The sequence below is a fragment of the Pipistrellus hanaki genome (genome assembly GCF_964339955.1).
Source record: "Pipistrellus hanaki genome assembly, chromosome: 12".
NCBI classification, from domain to species: Eukaryota; Metazoa; Chordata; class Mammalia; order Chiroptera; family Vespertilionidae; genus Pipistrellus; species Pipistrellus hanaki.
The window spans coordinates 20073716-20094763 of record NC_140514.1 but is presented as its reverse complement, the minus strand read 5'-3'; the positions used below and the strand labels follow the sequence as shown (position 1 = coordinate 20094763).

The 21048-nt window shown below is 53.9% G+C and overlaps 1 protein-coding gene across 1 annotated transcript; it reads right to left on the bottom strand.

The window, feature by feature from the left end:
• Window positions 1–893: 893 nt before the first annotated feature.
• ABCG8 (ATP binding cassette subfamily G member 8) lies at window positions 894–20975 on the bottom strand. The gene is made up of 13 exons (XM_084901518.1): window positions 20763–20975; window positions 16320–16421; window positions 15121–15271; window positions 11193–11431; window positions 10521–10653; window positions 10139–10408; window positions 7809–7971; window positions 7639–7722; window positions 6258–6457; window positions 5336–5412; window positions 4236–4503; window positions 2991–3118; window positions 894–2909 (listed from the first exon to the last, which is right to left on the bottom strand). Exons 1-13 carry the CDS (start codon window positions 20823–20825, stop codon window positions 2772–2774), a joined length of 2016 nt encoding a protein of 671 aa, XP_084757644.1. The 5' UTR covers window positions 20826–20975; the 3' UTR covers window positions 894–2771.
• Window positions 20976–21048: the final 73 nt, after the last annotated feature.

The window sequence follows — 21048 nt, the reverse complement described above, 5'->3', positions numbered from 1 at the left end:
GTGGGCCTCTGGCTGTCCACCCTCCCTGCACATTGGAATCACTGGGAATTAAAGAAAAATCCCAAGGTCCTCTTTCTCCTCCTTTCTCCATTTAGGCCTAAAGCCATTGGGTGACCAGTGTAGTGGGGGTGGGGGCTGTGGTGGACCAGAATAGGGTGAGGAAGGCACTGTGCAGACTCGGGGACAGCTTGAGATGGGAATTACAGCCCAAGCAGCATGAGCAGGGTCAGAAGGCAGGCGGTGTAGGTGGGAGATTGTTATATACAGGGATTAACCAAATGAGTGAAAATATTAAGGATAATGGAAGGCAGGTTTCTTAGAATTGGAGGAGGAAATTACAGCCATGAAAAAGGAGAGGACTAGAATCAACTCTGTGGTGCTGGATTGGAACTGGAAACATTAACATGGAGATTTTATATATATATATATATATATATATATATATATATATATATGGTATATATATGATATATGTGGTATATATGGTATATATATGGTATATATATATGGTGTGCGTATATATATATATATATATATATATATATATATCCCTTAGCTTTGCCCACGGAGAAGGCCTGAGAGCAGTGATACCCCAGTAGTAATGAGCATACTTATCACTCAGATCTTGGCTATTAAATACCATTTTCCACTAAGAGGGACCAATATGCTTTAAAGAAATGGCTGCTTCCAGGACCAGGTGAGAATGTACAAGATGAGCCTGAACTGCTTTGTTGTGAATGAGTGATGGGGACGTGTGGAAAGGAGGCAGATGCCAGCTAGCGTGGGCTCCTGTGGCCAACTCAGGGGCAATCTGTGCATCAAAATGCATAAAGATGGCAAAGGGAGGCAACACACTGAACAAAATAGGAAACCACATGTTTATATGGATAAAATTTCAAATGAATAAATAGAAAGTTTAATGAGGAATGGGAGCTTTACATAGTGTCAAAGTATCTACCTACAAAGTGCTTTTTTACTATAAAAGGAGGGGAAGCAGGGACTTGACTGTGAGAAGCCGGGCACGCACCCCTTCCATCAAGCGGGACGGATGGAAACCACCTGACAGAAGGCAATGAGAAGACCTCATTGTTCCAGTGATATCCCTCCCAAAGGCGCAGGGCCTTGATTGAATCACGAACATATACCAAACAAATGCAAGCTGAGAGCTATTCCGTAAAATATGTATGTGTTAAGGTCAGGAAAGTCGAGGAAAGTTAAGGATTGTTGTAAACTGGAGACCATTGACAAAATCTTCATCTGGGTCCTTTGCTGTGATGGGCACTGTCAGAGCAATGAGTGCCCGTGGGATGGTGGCCATGGGAACGTACAATGGGACAATGTGAATGTCCCACGTGTGATGGTTGCACAAGGACACTGCTCCTTCAGCGTGCATACAAATCACCCCGGGGTCTTCTTAAGATGCAGATTCTGAACCGGTGGGTCTGGGCGGGGCCTGAGATGCTATCTAACCTGTTCCCAGGGAAGGCCCATGCCGTCAGCCAGGGGGCCACACTCGAAGTCGCCAGGACCCTGGGAACCTGTGGTGGACACTTTGCCTCCCAAACCCACCTCTTTTGGTTCCAGACTCTGGCTTTCCTTTGGGAACTATCTCCTCCCCGCTCCCCCTGCTCCTGTTTGGGGTCAAATGGTCCTCAAACCACCACACAGGTTGTTTTGAGTGTTTTGTATGGTACCTGGCTCAGAGTAGATGCTCAATACATTTTTAAATTATTCAGTTTGGTTTATACAATTCGCTGGTAGCTTTTAGGTCATAGTCTGTCTTGACCGAGACTAAACAGAGTCTTGGGATTCTGGGAGATGAGGCCAAATATTCCACTGGCTATTATGTTCTGGCTGCCTCTGGGCCCTATTATGTTCTGGCTGCCTCTGGGCCCTATCAGTTCTTGCCTACTTTGGAAGCAGCCTGAGTGCCCATCTGTAGATGAGTGGATAAAAAAGCTGTGGTACATTTACACAATGGAATACTACTCAGCCATTTAAAAAAAAAGAAAAAAGAAAAAAGAAATCTTACCTTTTGCAACAGCATGGACGGACCTGGAGAGTATTATGCTAGGTGAAATAAGCCAGTTAGAAAAAGACAAATACCATGTGATTTCACTTACAAGTGAATGTGATGAACAATTAACCTTTCAAACAAAAGAGAAACAGACTCACAGATACAGAGAACAGACTGACAGCTGTCAGAAGGGCGGGGGTTTGGGGGGCTGGGTGAAAAAGGTCAAGAGACTAAGAAAACAAAAACCACACTTCATAGGCACAGACAACAGTATGTGATTATCAGAGGGAAGTGGAGGAGGCAAGAGAAGAGGGGAAAAGGGGGATAAATGGTGATGGAAAGAGAATTGAGTTGGGGTAGTAAACACACAATCTAAAACCATCTTGCATGGCCTCGTTACTCAGTTGATACCTAATTTGTTCTCATCCTGTATTGAGTTGCCTATATAAATACATATCAAAAGGAAATAAATTAGCAATATTGTAGGTGTCTCAAGCATGGTTCTCCTGTTCCCAGTAATCTTAGCCTCCTCCGGCCAGTGATCAGAAATCCCTTTCGACTGTCTTTATTCTACTGCCATCCTGTGGCCAGCTTGTGCCACTGCAGCACCGTGGCCAGATGTTACTGAGCAGCTGTGCTCAACTGTCCTCATCTGTCCTCCTTGTACCCTCGGGGGGGGGCTCTTGGGAGGAAGGGAGTGCCGGGGAAAAGTCTGCTTGAGCCCCTCACCAGCAGGTAGGAGTCCGGGTTTGAATCACCAATCTTGACTTGATTTCTGTTTGATGAACTTTAAGGACACATAGTACAGGGCCACGAAGCCACCGCTGATGCCGATGAGGATGAGGTAGATGGCGTAGAGCGGGTACGAGTCCAGGTGCATGGAGCTGAGGATCTGGGGACACGGACATCAGTAAGCTCATGGAGGTGGCCAGAGGGAGGCCAGGGTTAGGGGTCTGAGCCCTCGGCTACTTACTTTGTCTCCCGGGACTGGGAGGGTGAGGTTGCCGACCACCAAATGGTAAGTTTGCCCTTTAAAATGGATCAGCATCAGCCCTTCAAAGCACCATCGGAGGAAGGACACGTTGGAGATCCAGGCAGGCACTGAGGACAGCGAGAGCCACATTATTCACACCGGCCGACCTCTTGCTCCCTAAGAAACATGTCTGGAGACAGGGGGCCCTGCTAGAAGCAAGCCCCCTGATGGAGCAGGGCAGGGGGTGGACAAGAGGGTGAAAGAGCAGAGGGGCAGCTCGGGACAGGGGTGGTGGTGGGGGTGGCCAGTGGCCGCGGGGTCAGGGCGTGTTGGTCCATAACAACTCCAGAGAGAAATGTGTTGGGTGTCCCTCCCAGCACACACTCAGCCTCCCAGGGCAGGCGGGCTGTAGAAACTCAGCAGCCCCAGAGCAAGATTTTCGAGTCCATGTCCTGACCCTGGGGAGGGCTGAGGGCGAGGGGAGGAGGAGGAGGAGGAGGAACACGGAGCCCTGCCTGGGAGGGTCAGGGAAGGCCTGGCCGAAGGAAGAGCCGAGGACAGTGTGGACTGGCGTTTCCATGGAGAGGGGGCCTGGAGTGTGTGGTGTGGGGGCTTAGAGAGCCGGGTGCAGGCAGCAGGGGGTGAGCAGCCTGCCCTCCCCCGTGGTTTGCCCTGAGAAAGCTCACTCTGGCCGAAACTGGTTTGGCTCAGTGGATAGAGCGTTGGTCTGCAGACTGAGGGGTCCCAGGTTCGATTCCAGTCAAGGGCGTGTACATTGGTTGCGGGCACATCCCGGGTGGGGGTTGTGCAGGAGGCAGCTGGTTGATGTTTTTCTCTCTCATCGATGTTTCTGGCTTTCTATCCCTCTCCCTTCTTTTCTGTGAAAAATCAATAAAACATATTTAAAACAAAAAGAAAAAAAAGAAAGCTCACTCTGCATGGGGAGGGCTGAGAGGCACGTCGGAGGGACCAGGGTACAGAGAGCAGGCTATGGCCTTGGCCCAAGATCGGATCATAAGACCAGGGCTAGGGGGGAAGGCGAGGGGACATGTCAGGAAGATGGGGGAGGCAGAATGGGCCCGGCTGGCTGCGATGTGGAGGGTGGGGGAGAGGGGGTCAGGGGTGATGCCCAGGGGTCAGGTGAGGGTGATTCCCTCGGCGTGCAGGACAGCTGGACCCACATGGTGCGCTCGCACCTCCGGGCCAGCGCAGGCGGAAGCCGCAGGGGGCCCCCGCGCGCCTCACCTGTCCACAGGTTGCTCAGGCTGATCATGAAGCCGCCGGTGAGGTAGAAGGAGTTGTAGAGCGCGTTGCCCAGGAAGGAGGACATGTGGAAGGTGGGCAGCAGGGCGGCGGCGCACAGGGCCATGAGCCTGCAGCAGAACACCACCAGCCACACCAGCAGGAAGTGCAGCAGGAAGGGCTCGGCGGCCGGGCGCAGGTTGGCCAGCCAGTAGGTGGGCATCCCGTAGATGAGGATGTAGGCGCAGTGCTCCGGGAGCTCCCCGAGGATCTGCCGAGAGCAGCCCGTGCAAGGATGTGGAGCCGGCGCCTCCGCCTGCCGCTGTCCCTCATGCACGGCTGAGGGCAGCCACTCCGGGCGATGCCCCCACTCTCCCGGGTGCGGGGAGGTGGGACCCTGGAGCCTGGCTCCCTCTGCAGGTGCCAGGTGCTCCCTCTGGGACAGGTGAGAGCAGTTTCCCCCAGGGAGGCAGTGGGGATCTGTTCCAATAAGGCCTGGTTTCCCGGCCCCACCCCGCCTGCCCAGACCCAGGAGCTGTGTGACCTCCCTGAGCCTCCGCTTCCTTGAAATGAGAACGGCAGCACCCGCCGGCCCTGCCCCGGGTTCACGGTGGGACTGGGGAAGGCGAAGGAGGTTAGATGTTTCCCAGTTGTCTTTCGTAGGTTTGTGCTGACCCGTGTCCTTCCTGGCCCGCAGCCTGGGCCTTCTGATAAGTGTTCACAGAGCATCAAGTCTCCGAAACCCCCCTAGGCCGCAGTGGTCGGCAAACTCATCAGTCAACAGAGCCAAATACCAACAGGGCGGCGATTGACATTTCTTTTGAGGGCCACGTTTTTTAAACTTAGACTTCTTCTAACGCCACTTCTTCAAAACAGACTCGCCCAGGCCGTGGTATTTTGTGGAAGAGCCACACTCAATGGGCCAAAGAGCCGCACGTGGCTCACGAGCTGCGGTTTGCCGACCACTGCCCCGAGGGAATATGGCATCTACCATCCCTGGCTCAGCCAAATGCTTCTCTGTGATTCCGTATAACGAGGGCAGCCTCCTCTGCCTCCACCCCCACCCCGCCGGGCGGTCCCTCCCTCTCAGCCCCAGCAGTCACCTTGGCAAAGAAATAGGGGCCAGCCGTGTACATCCCGTCTTCCAGTTCATAGTAAAGCATCGCCCGCTCCGAGTGACCTAGGAAAGGGGAGAAAAGGACACTGACAAAGTGAAATTACCTCACAGCCTTCCTGTTTGGTAGTCTCTCGTTAGTTCCATTAAAAATAGTGCCGAAGCCAGCTTGGTTCAGTGGATAGAGTGTGGCCTGCGGACTGAAGGGTCCCAGGTTCAATTCTGATCAAGGGCATGTACCTTGGTTGTGGGTACATCCCCGGTGGGGGGTGTGCAGAAGGCAACTGATCGATGTTTCTCTATCCCTCTCTCTTCCTCTTTGTAAAAAATCAATAAAATATATATATTAAAAAAAAAAAGATATGGCTGAGACTGGTTTGGCTCAGTGGATAGAGCGTCGGTCTGCGGACTGAGGGGTCCCTGGTTCGATTCCGGTCAGGGGCATGTGCATTGGTTGCGGGCACATCCCCAGTAGAGGGTGTGCAAGAGGCAGCTGATCGATGATTCTCTCTCATCGATGTTTCTAACTCTCTCTTCCTCTCTGTAAAAAATCAATAAAATATATTTTTTTAAAAAGATATGCCATAATAAAAAAAAATAGTTATTTTGACTAAATGGGGTGTGTGTGTGTGTGTGTGTTTAAGGCAGAGTAAAAGCATCCTGACCTGGATGTTTGTCATTCTGGGGTTTGTACCCTTGCTGTCAAGTGTGAATCCTGCCAGGAGAGGAATGCTAGGACGCCTTGGAAATCTGCTGGCATTTGCATAGTAATATCACTGAGAAAACAACTCTCATCTTTTACTTCCCAACCATGGTGACATTCAATGCACATGTTTTCCCCGGGAGCTCAGAGCACCTCGGGGGCCGGCGGGTGCTGAGGGGCGCGGGTGCCGGGGAGCGGGGGCACTCACACTTGGCGATGACATCCAGGACCACGTTGAAGGGGATGAGCGCCCCGATCATGAACAAGAGGGCCGCCGTGTCCATGAAGGAGAGCGGGACGGCCCCGTGGCCGTAATAGAGGAACCCGATGACCAGGGACATGAGGCAGGCCTCCGCCCCGTGGATGAGGAGGGTGGGCAGGTCTCTGAAGTCGTTGGCAATCTGACGCCTTAAAAAAACAACAGAGGAAAGAGGTGCCACCCGCCTATGACCTTGGCCGTGCCACGGGGTCTCTGTGAGCCTCGTCTTTCTCATCGGTAAAGCGGGGATCGCCGTGGCCACGTCACGGAGCCGCTGTGAGGGCCGCGTGAGCCGGTGAAAGCCTCTGGCTCATGGCAGAGAGAGACTCGGTGAATGATGGCGCTGCTTTCATCACCGATCTGTCTGGCTGGAGATTTTACTTAAAGAAGCTACCGGAGGACATCGCCGATCAGGCATGCAGAGGGGCATGTACAAGGATGTTGGCTACAGTTCCTTGTCATAGCAAAAGCCTAAAATAGTCTGACCATCCACAGGGTCTCCCAGGGTAAGTGGATCACGGCTGGATTGGACTGGACTGCCCAGGAAGATCTGAGCCAGGAGGGGCCGGGGAACCATTCTAAGGAACCCTCCCTCCCCACACAAAAAGCCAGCCTAACGTGGCTACAGAGCAAAGACCAATAAGTGGAGGAAGGCCCCATTTCTGTGTTTTAAAAGGTTAGGGGCATGGGAACCGCTCAGACAGCCTCACAGGTTGTGGCTTCCTCAGAGGGAGGGTGACGGGAGGGCCTCCTGTGCTGCCTGAATTCCTCACCAGCAGCCCAAGTGCGTTCTGTGGTCTCTGCCCCGCCGGGACATTTGGATTTTGTTTAAAGAATAAAATAGCGGGGCCGAAACCGGTTTGGCTCAGTGGATAGAGCGTCGGCCTGCGGACTGAAGGGTCCCAGGTTCGATTCCGGTCAAGGGCATGTACCCCGGTTGCAGGCACCTCCCCAGTGGAGGGTGTGCAGGAGGCAGCTGATCAATGTTTCTCTCTCTCATCGATGTTTCTAACTCTCTATCTCTCTCTTTTCCTCTCTGTAAAAAATCAATAAAATATATATTTTTTAAAAAATTGAAAAAAAAGAAAAGAAAGAAAGAATAAAATAGCGGGGATGCTCCGAATCACACGCCAGAGCTGGTGCTGGTCTCGGTGATGCTGACTTTTCCCCAAGGATTTACTTCTCTGCATTCACTTCAGACTCCTGCGGCTCCTCCCAGTTCACTTTAGAGAGGGCTTAACTGGCTACAGCCGTCTCTCGCCCGGGGTGGGAGGGATGGCGGGTGAGTGTGTGTGTGTGAGTGTGAGTGTGAGAAACGGCAGACAATTACCGGATCAGCGTGGCGAACTGCTGCACGGGGCCGGGCAGCCGGGTGGGCGTCGAGAGGTGGTTGGGGTCACTCGGGAGGACCAGGCTGTCGAGGCGGAGAGTGTGTCATAGGGACATGGGGGTGGCCGCCTCCCGGAGGGCTCTCCCCACTGAGCCACCCTGCCGCCTCACCTCTTGGAGCAGGAGTCCGCGCCCGGCTCCCTGGCCTCCGCTCTCCACAGGAAGTCATCGAAGCCACGCACTTTTTGCTGGAACAAGGCTGCGAGGGACTGCGCCTTCTCCCTGGTGGCCACTTCCCGCTCCCGGCTCTGCCTGTCTATGCTGGTCAGGTCCACTGCAAGCAGAGTGTGTGGGGTCACGGGGGACCCGGCCCTGCACTGCTCGCAGGGAGGCATCGGGACAGGCCCACCCCGGGGCCCACATGCTCCTGGCCCTCTGGGAGGGGACCATGAAGCACGGTCAGAGCAGAGAGAAGGACAGAGACCCCCAGGGCTGCTCCCCTGGGCCAGCTGGCCACATCCACAGAAAGCCCGCCTCCGGGGAAGGGGACCACAGATGAGGCCCCACACCCAGGCTCCTGACAGGACACCTCAGGGCAGAGAAGAAGGCCCTGCACCTCCGGATCCACAGGCCGTGGCCCAGGGAAACCCCGGCTCCAGCCCCGGCCGTCCCGGCAGCTCGGGAGCAGGACTCAGCCTCCCTGTGGGCTGGCCCGCCGAGGCCGAGGGGTCTGGGCCCCTGGAGTCCTAGTCCTCCCTGTCAGTTGCCATGTGGCTTCTCACACAGCCTGCCCATGTGGGGAGGCTGTTTCAGCTGGACGTGCCAGGGGTCCATTAATGACAACTAAATCTCTCACTGTCCCCAGGTAGGGGAGCCAGCATGACGGGCTGCAGAACCAGCTGTCCCCTCCCAGCCCCCCTGACCCTGTGGGGACACCTGGGAGCCAGGCCTAGGCCTTCTCTTATAGGGCCGCTGCAGTGCTAGGTGGGCACCCCTGGCTGGGCACACAGGGCCTTCCTGGCCCAGCCCCTGCAGGCTCCCTCCAACCTCCCTTGGCTGGGGTGACCCCTGAGCCTCTCTGCCTCTTCCCTCCTCCGTCCTCTCTCAGGGAGGATAAGGTCTAGGAGGGCCTGGTGAGCTGGGACGTGTGCCCTCAGTGTGCAGGGGTGGAGCTCAGGACGCCAGACTCTGGACACCGCTGGGCTCTGCCCACAGCCCCCAACACCCCGAGGCAGGGAGGGTCTTATCGGCAAGAGCCCCCAACCCCCCAAAAATGGTGACAATAAAACGTAAAGAAAAAGCAAGTGTTTTCAGGTCCGGTCTGGGTATTTGACCTCTGGTAACCCGGGCCCAGGGGTTATTGCAGTTCATCCCGGTGGCAGGCTGGCAGGTGCCCTCTGCCCCCTTATCTGATCTGGGGACGGCTGGCCTGAGGATGACACACTGGCAGGGAGCCTGGCTGGCACCTGACACAGGGAGGGAGGGAGGGGGTGACTTCTGGGTGAGTTCACACCGTGCGGAGCACAGGGCTGGCGGGTGAAGAGAGTGCCTGTCCCCCTGGGGGAGGGGGAGGGTGGCTGCTGGTTGGAGGAGGGTGGGCAGCAGGGCCCGGAGTCAGAGTGGGGGCTGGCACACATGGGTAGGGAATCCCAGTTCTGCACCTTACGGCTGTGCAAGGTGTCTAACTCTTTGGATTCCCGTCTTCTCATCCGTGGGGATAGAGGTGACCTTGGCCGGGCGGGGCTGTGAGGGTCAAAGGGACACCCTGCTGGGGTGTGGGGCTTTGGGCCCTGTGTCTGCCCTCAAGGAGACGGGCCCTGCCATCATGCTTATGGTAGGGCCCTCTCTACACCAGCCCGTCCCGGGAGAAGGCTGGGGCAGCAGCCAGCTATGGGGTAGGCCGTGTCCCTCAGCACTCAGTGCTGGGCACCTGCTTTCGGGGCAGGCATCTGGGGGGCAACCTCCCCACAGGAGTGAAGACAGTGTCCACGTGTCCCCGGAGGGCCATCGGCTGAGGGCTCAGCACCCAAGCAGAAGGGCCTCTCCGGTGCTGACAGCAATTTCACATCTAGAGATTCATTGTCCGAGAGCACCAAAGGCCCTGAGCTGGCCCGCACCCCGGCTCCCCATCACCACCCCTCCAACACTCCCACCCGGTGTCTTCTGGCTCGCTGTCTCTGTGGGTGCAGCTTTACGATTTCCTGGAGGCTCCCAATTTCAAACATTCTATTTCTATATAGAGGCTGAGTAAAGGCCACGATTGTAGACATGGATCCAAACTCTCTTGGATCCCACCCCTCCCTACAGCGTGGCACACGTCGCGTTTTTAATCTGTGTGTGCACAGGGGTGGGGGCTGTGTCAGCAGCTGCCTTTCTCAGGCCTCGTTTCTAGCATTTGATGCTAGCGCCCGCTCTGCCCACCCCTCGTCCCGCCCCCTCATCTATCCAGCAGGCTCTGGGGAGCCCCGTATCCCAGGCCACAGCCTGGCCGGCCAGCTCACCGTAGAAGTCGGCGGGGTTGCTGTAGCGAGGACAGGGGTGGCCGAGGGCGGTGAAGTAGGGGACCATGTGCTGGGCCGCCCCCAGGTAGACGGTGATGCCCGACGCCATCAGGAGGACCAGGTCGAACAGCCGGAAGATGTCGGAGCGAGGCTGGTGCAGGGAGATGAGCACCAGCCGGTTGCCCTTGGCCAGCCTGGACAGCGTCTTCACCAGGTTGTGGGCCGTGAAGCTGTCGAGCCCCGAGGTGGGCTCGTCCAGAATGAGGATTCCTTCCGGGGGAAGAGAGGGGCCTGGTCAGTGGGCAGGAGCCTGTCTAGACCAGGCTAAGCCAGGTGGGCAAACCCAGGCCCCTCCTGCCCGCCCAGCACCCACAGCCCTCACCTGGGTTCCACAGGAGCTGCACCCCGATGCTGACTCTCCGCCGCTCGCCCCCCGACACCCCCCGCACGTAGGTGTTGCCCACGCGCGTGTGGGCGCACTGCCGCAGCCGCAGCTCCGCGATCACGTCGTCCACCTGAGGACCAGAGGGGCCGGGCCCCGCTCAAGGCCAGACTATTCTGCTCCACAGTATCGAGACACCTGCGTCTCTGGATGGGCTTAAAGCCCCAGCTTCGTCCCCCTGATACACTGACAGCCTGTGCACGGATGTCGTGGGCTGGGAATGTGGCCGTGTCTTGGACACAGGGCAGTTGGACTCCCTGCCCCCATGGAGGACCACAAAGCAAACACCCATCACATGTTTTGGCACCTGCTGGGAAGGGAACCACCTGGGCTGAGATGGCTCACAGAGGGCTCTGGGGCTGTAAAGGCTGGTGAGGGGCGGGGCGGAGCCTACGATGGATGGATGGATGGATGGATGGATGGATGGATGGATGGATGGATGAATGGATGGATGGATGAGTGGATGGATGGGTGGGTGGATGGAAGGAAGGATGGATGGGTGGGTGGGTGGATGGGTGGATGGTGAGCTGGGTTGTTCAAACCACCGGTGGCTGGGTCCTGAGGCAGGGAGGGGGAAGAGGTCATGGTTTTTGGGGTCACAGAGTCAATTACCCTTTTGTCACGTTGAGCCTGGGAGAAGGTTCTGGGCAGGCGCAGCTGGGCCACGAAAGCCAAGGTCTCGCGGACAGTCAGGTTGGGCAGCAGCTGGTCATGCTGGCGCACGTGGGCCACCGACTTCCGCACCAGCTGGGGCGTGCTGGGCTGCCCGTTGATCCAGATCTGACCCGACTTAATTTTGCCACCATGGCCTCGCCCAGTGATCACGTCCAGCAGAGAGGCTCTCCCACAACCTGTGAAGCCACCAGAGACATCCCTGAAATCACAGTCTGCAGGGCCAGCCTGGGGGCCACAGTGAGCCTGGGCTGTCTGTCCTCACAGAAGGGACTGGTCCTAGGGAAGGAGCACCGCACTCAGCCCTGGATGGGGCAGCCCACAGCCATCCTGAGCACAGCGATGCGGGCACAGGGATGCTGGGGGCTGAAGCCAGGTCCGCCAGGGGCCGAGTGGCAAGAGAAGGATGAAGTCGGGGCTGTCACAGGCCTGCCTGTGCCTGCAGTGTGTCCCCTCCCTCGGAAGCAAGGCTGGCGTTAACTGCGCAGTGAAGCTGAGCTATTGGGGGCTGGCAAACGTGCCAGTGGCATTTCACCATTCATCTCGTTTGGCTTGGAAGCTGGCTTTGTGGGAAGGACTAATTTGAAGAATTAATAGGGTGTCTTTTAAAAAATGTGAAAGCGAGTCTATTTTCAGAAGTAAGGGAGGAAAAAAAATAGAAAAGTAACAAATGTGGGAATGATTTTAAAATTACAGCACGGTGTACATGTGTATTCTGAGTTCCTCTCCACCTTTTACAGGCTCTTATTTAAAAAATAAATTTTAATTGAGTTTAGAGAGGGAGGAAAAAATAGAGAGAGAGAGAGAGAGAGAGAGAGAGAGAGAGAGAGAGAGAGATCAGTTTGTTGTTTCACTTATTTATGCATTCATTGGTTGATTCTTATATGTACCCTGACCAGGGATCAAACTCATAACCTTGGGATATTGGGATGATGCTCTAACCCATTGGGCTATCTGGCCAGAGCCTATATGCTCTTATTTTTTTTTTTTTTTTTATCAGTGATACTATTTACTCTCCCTACAAAACAACAACAACAACAAAAACTGCAACAAAACAATGATCCATTGCACACAAATGCATACCACCCACTTCTGAATGACATAGTGATTGCTATCGCTGTGGGGATGCGCCAGATTGCAGCAGGATTCCGGATGCTCGAGGAGACTCTTTCTTTGACAGCCACTTAAACCGTGAAAGAGAACTGGGCTCAGGATCTGAGAGCACCTTCGTGGGACAGAGCTGGGAAGAGCCTGCCCACTTCCCCCAGGAGGGAGCCTGTCTACACATCCCTTTTAGTGAGCAAATCTTCCAAGCTGTTTCCAAACAAGGAAGGTGCCAATGCACATCAGGTAACAAGTCTTTGACACAAACCAAGCGCCTCCTGCAGGCAGCCCCCTGGCCTCTTTGCAAAAAAATGAAAATCAAGAAGTTTCCCCAGGGCTCCGTCTGCATAGGGACCACAGGCTTTCAGGGTGAAGGGTAGCAGGAGGAGGGCTCCTGTAGCGAGCCGTACAAAAGTTCCCCAACCTGCTGGGCCCCACGCTCTCTGAGGAACCTTCTGATGTCTCCCCACAGGTGGACGTGGGGGAAGAGAGAATCACTGATGTGAGAGAGATATGCTGCCTCCTGAGTGCACCTCTCTCAGGGTCCCTGAGAACTGAGGTGGGGCCCCGTGGCCAGGAGAGAAACGAGAGAGGTGGGCTCTGGCCCTGTGCCCTGCTCAGCCTTGGACACCGGCTCTGGGCTCTGGGAGCACAGGGGACTTTGCCAACATTCGCAGGGACCGTGGGATTCCCAGTCAGGAGGGGAAAGGCCACGTTTCCTAAACAAGACTTTGTGAGTGTTAGGTCACCTCTGACTCCCCGTCTTTGGGGGCTGGTGCCATTTTGGGGCTCAGCGCATCTGGGTTTCCAGATGACCTAATACATTCACGATTTTTTACCCATTTTGGCCTTGTGTGTTCCTCCTTCGACCACCCTACCAGTGAGAGCAGTGGGTGCCTTTCCAGCTTTGGTACGACTGGGGAGACCCTCCTGAACCAGGAGCAAACACTTGCATTTGAGATCCTCATAAAAGGGATCTCTGGAGCAGTAAGTTCATTTATGGGAGAGCACCTTCGGCACTGCTGAGTCCATAGGAGAAGCTAAAATGCCTGGGCTGTTTTATTTTTTAAATTAGAACTAGAAACTGATGAACAAAATAGATCCAGACACATAGAAGCATGGAACAGACTGTCTAATCTCAGAGGGAATGGGTAGGTGGGTGGGAAGAGATTAAACAAAGAACTTGCATGCATATATGCATAACCCATGGACATAGACAAGAAGGCTTGGACCGTCTAGAAGGAGTCAATGGGGGAAAGAGGGGACATATGCAATACTTTCAACAATAAAGATTGAAGAAAACTCTAACCATATTATATAAATAGACTATATTATTTTGTGTGAGTGGAATAGATGTCGCAAGTATTATTGATAAGCCTTTCTAAGAAATCATCTTAATAATTTCTGCCAAGCAAACCCGAAACTAAACCCACTGAGCCTCTCCTGTGATCAAAGGACCTGCTCAACGTAGCATCTCCCAACCAGGGATGCTGACAGCTGCAGGGCTCTGGGCAGCGAGATGGCCTGGTAACAGCCCATGGGTCTCCGAGATTGTTAATTCTTGAAGGGAAAGCAGATAAAACAAGAAGAGCCACCAGGAGTTAAAAACAAAAACAAAGCTGGCCTATGAAATACCTACTCTTTTTTCCTATTTAGGTCAGAGTTTCAGGGTAGGGGGCCACGAGCAGTTAGGCTATGACCTGTGTGTATGTGTGTGTGTGTGTGTGTGGGGGGGTTTCCAGTGACAAAGTACACTTACACACATTTGATCTTTGGTTAGACAATAAACAGAACTTCCCTATCTGAAGATTGTAAAAATTTGGAGCAGATGTTTAAAAAGTTGAGTAATCTGTACTTCTGGTAATGATTAATGAGAAGGCATAAAGTGCTGTCTCTAACACGATGTAAGGGAGACATTATTTCATCTGAGATTATAATCAGGAGACCAAAGTTCTAGTTCTAGGTCTGCATGAAATGTATGTTCTTAGAGAGAGAGAGAGAGAGAGAGAGAGAGAGAGAGAGAGAGAGAGAGAAAGAGAGAGAGTGTGTGTGTGTGTGTGTGTGTGTGTGTGTGTGAGAGAGAGAGAGAGAGAGAGAGAGAGAGAAAGAGAGAAAGGCCGGGGGAAGAGACTAGAAATATGGAGGGCTAGATAATTTGAAAACCCTCCTGTAAAGATGCTTCCAAACAGGTAAGGAGAAAGAAAGGTAGAAGAAGACAATGATGAGAGTGGACTCTGTTCTCCGAGGCCCCTTCAGCCCCGCCTTCGGCAATGCCACGTCTGGCACATGGAAGTGACTGTTTGAGGCACTGCAAGCATCTGGAGCTGTGCAGAGGGTTGAAACTTGGGCCCAGACTTGGAGGGGCTGTGTCTACCCACTGTCTGACCGTAACCAGAATCCGATTGCGAGGGAGCAATGAATGCTCTTTGGGTGGAGGAGCTCCCTGAAAAGAACATTCCATTCTGAAGCTGCCTGAGGATCCTGGAGAGGTTTTTGACTTGGTCTCAATCACAGCTGTTACAGCTGCAGCTTCAAAAGGCTCAGTCCTGATTCCACACCAAGGATTCTCAGCAACTCAGCAACTGTCCAAGAGCTGCGAAGTGGAGCAGCAGAGATCTGAACCTGGCCTGTCAGCCCCAGAACCTGTGCTCTCAAGCACTCAGCTAGAGGACTCTCCTAGTCAGGGAAGGGTTCTGTGGGAGCATCCACTTGTCCAAGGGACCATCCTGCATCCCACGGCCCCACTGCCTGCCCTTCGCGGTACCTGAGCTCCCTATGATGGCCAGCATCTGCCCGCTCCTCACTTTGAAGCTCAGGTTCTGGATGCCCAGTTCACAGGAGTCCTTATGAGAGGCCCAAGGCATCTTAAACTGAGCCAGCTGCTCAAACCAAGGCACCTGGGAGGCCATGTCCACCTGTGGGGAGACACCAGAAGGTTCCTCAGAGAGCTGGGGGCTCAGCAGCTTCGGGAGCTTCTGTTCGGCTCACTGCAGGAGCCCTCCTCCCGCTGATACACCAGGCCCGAGGGGCTTCCCGGCAAGCTCTACCAGGCACGGAGGCGAGCCCACCATCCTGAGAGCCTGGAGCTGTCTGACGATAACACCTGGGAAATGTGTGTCATAGCAGAACAGAAATAAAAACACCTCAAGTAAAACGATGCCTTCACTCAGTAATAACAGGAATTGACCGAATGTTTGCTATGTGCAAGGCATTGTATTAAGCGATCTACACTCATTATCTCATGCAGTCTTCATTGCAAACCTATTACATGGATGTGATTAGAATCCCTGTTCTCATAAAGCTCAGAGCAGGCAGTAGCTTGCTCATAGTCACATAGCTAGCAAGTGACAGTGCAGAGAGAAGTGATGGCATGGCTCATTAGCTCGTCCCAACTCACGTCCATGGGAAGCCAGATTTGAGGCTCCATCCCAGGCCCCATCCTATTCCAACTGGGCTCCTCGGGGTCTGCCCCTGGGGAAGTGTGGGAAAGGCACTTGCACTCTGAATGTTTTATTTAGCTCCAGGGACAGGACATTTAGAAAAGATTCAAAAAGTGAAAAAAATCTACAGGAAGTCTGTAGTTTAGTTCCTAGTCTCATACCCCTGTAATACCTTCGTTTGGATCACTGTGCTGCGGACTGCAGGTCAGCAAGCTGTTCATGTCAGGGAAAGTGGGACAAAGGGTAACGGGAACGCTGCACCATTTTTGCAACTTTTTCAAAAGTCTAAACTTGTTTCAAAATATAAAGTTAATAAAGGATCCAGAGGTTCTAGAGATCTTTCTCCCCCACAGGCTCACACAGTTTGCTTCATGCTTTAACACGGGCCTCTGCTTATGCCTGAAAACCCCAGGGCCATGGAAGGGGCCTCCATGGGGCTTGCACCCATCCCGCCGGGCCACTTAGGAGACTGTTTGGCCTTCTCTGCCCACGCTCCCCACCTTGTTCTTAGGAGTGCCTCTACCTGGTAGCTGAGGCCCTGGACCTCCAGGGTGTTGGACGGGCCACTGTAAGTGAAGTACAGGCTGTTGTCACTTTCAGAGGAGAACAAGCTGTCCTGGAGGCCCTGCAGGGAGACATGACCAGATGAGGGGCTATTTCAGAAGCTGCCGAGGACACGGGATAAGCTGAGGGGGAGACCCGGCAGGTGAGAACAGCAGCTAGTGTGGCTGGGATCTGAATTGGCAAGACATGGGTCGGGCCAGGTGGACCCAAGAGCTGTGAGACAATGGGGCCTCGATGAGGGCACATCTCGTCTTCCCCCCGCTGATCCCCCCATCCCCACCCCACCGGTCCAGTTCCTGGCCCCAGAGAACCTCAAGTGCAGGCTTGTGGGCCGTGAACCCAAGCAGCCCATAGTGGATGAGAACCAGTCTCTGGACTGGAGGGAGTTGTGAGCCTCTGCGCTCGGGGAAGACCTGAGCTGGGAACCGTCCTTTGACTTGCTCTTCCCCGCATCAGACTTAGTATCTCCTAATGTCAACAGGCTTCACATACCAGCATGCGAGAGGAAAAGCGCTAGTCAGCAAGCCAATGCTCCAAGTTTACGAGGACACCATCCTTAGGAAAGTTGCATTTTATTTTGATGAGGAGTTTTGCACAACAAAGCTACTGAAAAGGCTGTTGGGAGATTCAAAGGAAGTCCCTTTCTCCTCCTCCTGCTCCTCCTGCTCCTCCTTCGTCTTGTTGCTATTTTTGCTGGAGTGGTGCTGTATTTGAACGTCCATCAAATCGATGTTTTGTGGTATCAGCTGATACCTTTGAATGGTACTGACCATCTGCAGATCTGAATTCCTTCTATTTTTATCAATTCAATTATATAATCCCTGCAACCTAGAAAAAAACCCTGCCCAGTAAAGTTTCTGGGTTTTTTTTTTTGTTTTGTTTTGTTTTTTTTTTTGTTTTTTTTTTTTCATGCATTCCAGTTTCCCTCCATTCTGTAGTGCAGGGGAAAGTACATATTTGCTAACAAGTTCCAGCTTCCTCTGGTCTGCCCTCACAGGGGCCAGTCGCACGCTGATGCATTCCTGCAGTCAATCAATCAATCAATCAAGCATCCAACAAACACATATTGGGAGCCCATGGCACGTTTCAGGCACGGAGTTTGGGATGTGACCGTGGGAAAGACAGTCTTTGAGAAGCTCAGACGTTAGCGGGTGAGACAGGTGATTAGGATGGAGCAGGACAGGTGAGGCGCAGAGGCAGGTTGACCTCAGGCAGCCAGTCAGGGTGTATTTTCACTGTGTATACAAGGTGCTGTGTGGGAAAATAGCATGATGATGGTTTCTGTGGAAATAACACCAGCCAGTCTTTGTCAAAGCCTCTCTGCAATGGTGGGGGGTGAGAGGTATATTCCAGAGCAATGAGTGGAAGGCGATAAGTACAGGTGACAGTCAGCGGCAGGCCCACTGCGAGTGGCCCACAGATTTCTGGGAGAGTCTGGAAACAGCAGACCATGGCCCCTTAGCTTGTTTAATGTTAGAACTAATACCATGAAGATCCTAAGTGATACAGGGAAACGTGGGGAAGATAAGCAGCGCATTCGGCAGAAGCGCTATCTTTGGGGAACAGAACTGAGGGGGATATATAAGGGAGGAGAGTAAAGGGCGTTCGGGGTCCGGGCTCCTGGAGAGAATATGAGGGCTCACTATTCTTCCAGCTGAACTGTCTGAAATATTTCAAAATATGTTTTCAAATTGAGAGAGCTGGCCAGCGAGTAGAACTCCAGATTTCTACTCCTACCTCGACCTCCAGCTGCTAATGCCTCTAAGACATGGATGGAGGTGGAGGAGGTGAGAGGGTCTGCACCCTCAGAGGCAGACAATGAAGCTCCTGGGAAGACCAAGAGCAGATCAGAAGGCTCCTGGATCCCAGCACGGCCCCTACCACCTCCACCACCAGCATCCGCAGCGCCCAGCTTTACCATTTACTTTTGTTACCTTACCAGAGATTCTACGGGCAAATAAGCATCCTGTCTGTTTGCTTGTTTTTAAACAGCAAATATCTGCAGGAAGGAAGGTAGTCAATGGGTATAAGACATGAGTTAGCTGAGAAATTGCTTCTGCAAACAAACATCTGGCCCTCCCCAGGTTAGATTTCCGGGGGAGGGGCTGCTGAGAAAGGAAACTTGGACAGTTTGGAATCTGGAGGTGATCTCAAGCCAGGGGGGAGGGGAGGTGTCCACTTTCCAGTTAGGTAGGTGCTCCGAGGAGGTGAGGGTTCTGGGGCTCAGAGCATCCCCTGTGCCCTGGACTGGCTAGGGCAGTCCAGACCCCAACCCCACTCAGGAGACTGTGCCTTTGGGAGCAGCATTGGCAGCTCAGCTTTCCGAAGAAGAGAATCTGTGGCCTCTGTCCCATTTGAAGTATTTTCCTTGGCTCCCAGGAAGGATTTGTGAGGCTCTTCCTGAGGTTTTGACAAACGCGCTGTATTTTTCAAATACTTAAATATCTACTTGGCTGACATCTTAATCAGTACGACTGTCAGAACATCACTTGAATTTCTGACAGGTGACACCCAAAAAAGCAAAAGCGGGTTTATTTGTAGGTAACCAGCTCGGCTCCTGCTGGGCTACACTGTAATTTCTCCTTCTATTAACTTCTGATCGAACTCCTCCGTCGGAGCACAGAGAGGAAAGAAACTGGGAGCACAGAGCACAGGGTCCTCGTCTTGAGATGAGGAGCCCGTGGCCTGGACAAGCAGCGACGTGCTGAGGACGCGGGCTGAGGATGCACACAGGCTTTGTTCTTGGCGGAGGGGAACAGCCAGGCTTTCTCTAAAATGTCCCGCTCAGGCCTCACACAGCTCTGCCCGGAGGCCTGGGCCCCTCTCACTCTCCTCTGGTCAGGGTCCTGCACTCGGACTGAGGCGTCTGTGGCTGAGGACACTGGCCACCCCGCGTACCAGGGCCCCAGAATTCCCTGTGCGAATGACCGCAAGTGCACTCTCAGGGCCTGTGTGGACCTTGCCCAGGCCCCTCCTCCTGACGGACAGTACTGCCCAACTGGCCACCCCCGGCCACGGGGGCATCTGTCTGTGGAGAGTGTTTCTGGAATGGGAGTGGGCAGGGTGGGCGTGTGAGGTCACGTGTGGAGCTGGGGTGGGCAGAGGAGGCAGACAGGCTGTGAATTGGGTTGGAAGCTGGTTTCCCTGTGCCAGTACATTCTAGTTGTTCCTCCAAGAAGTCCTAGAATTTTTATTTTATTTTTAATTGATTGATTTCTAAAGAGAGAAAGAGAGAGAGGAAGGGAGACAGAGGGAAAGAAGGAGAAGGAGGGAGGGAGGGAGGGAGAGAGAGATTTGTTGTTCCATTCATTGATGCATTCCTTGGTTGATTCTTGTTTGTGCCTTGACCGGGGACCAAACCGGAAACCTTGGCTCATCGGGATGATGCTCCAATCAAATGAGCCCCCTGGCCAGGGCTGAAGTCCTAGAAGTTTTAAATTCATACCCGGCATTCCAGGTTGTGGGGAAGGTCCATGAAGGTACGAGGATAGAAACTATTTTTTATTTAATAGTTTTTAAGCTTAACAACTTTAAAATGTCTAGACGTAGGATATGTAGCCCTCATCTCCTGGTTCTCTTGGCACTTGGAGTGACAGGATCGGAGAAAAGAGAATGGGAGCCACAGATTCCTGCCCGCACTCCTAGAGGCCAGCTTCCTGAGCCATGGTGGCTGCACTGTCAGACCCTCTAGGACAACGTCAGCCACCGCGGAGTCTGCATCCTGGTCAGGCTGTGAGCATGGCAGTCACGGTTCCTGGGAGTCATTTCCTGTTGAGCTCAGCCCTGTGGGTATTCCCAGAGCAGAGCTGGTCATCTGCAGTGGTGGCGAGCTCACCAGAATGGTGGGCCCCGGTGGGCCTGGCTCAGGTCAGCAACTCAAGACTGTGGCCTTCCCCTTGGTGTGTGGTGTCCTCAGTGACTCCCCTCTCTCCCCCCTAGTCCCCAGAGCAGGCAGACAAAGAAAGGGAGGGGGGGTGAGGCAAGGGTGGAGGGTGGGGATCATTATCCTTTCAGCCTTCCCAGTCAGCCTCCAGCTTCAGATCCTACCCCTGCCCCGACGTTAGTCAAAGGCCATTTCTCAAGTAAGCGTTTCTTATGCGGGCCCCAGCCTCTCGGCCCCTGGCTGTCGCCTGTTCCTCCCAGCTCTCTCTGGAGTAGCACGGCTGCCTGCTGTAGCCACATTTTGAGCATAAATCCGGATGTTCCCACAGACGTCACCTGCCATCCGGTCTCCTGGGTTTCCTGCTGCAGGGATTCCCAGCTCGACTCCCAGGAAATGGGGTCTAGCTGCCTCGGCCTCACTTCACTCACTATCACTTGTGGACAGAAGGTTCCCGAGGGAGGAGAATAAGGCCCAGCTCACCCCCACCCAGCAGGACGGAGGTGACGCCCCAGCACTCACCGAGGCGTCCTGGGGAGCAGCTCTGGTCCGCAGGCCTCTGTCCTCGGGGGCCGTCTCAGCCATGGGGCCCTGCAGCTGCGATTCCCTGGGACCTTAGCTGCCACCTGCCAGCGTCACTGTTTTCTCTCTGTCCCCCAGCGCAGCAACCTCTGGCCCTCGCTGTCTGTCTCCCAGCATGCCTCTCTGGCCAGCCTCCCCACAAGCACAGCATGTGTGTCCTGCCCACCGCCAAGATAACAGATGACTCTGGCTAAAGGTACATCAGATAATGCCGCCGTGGCCAAGC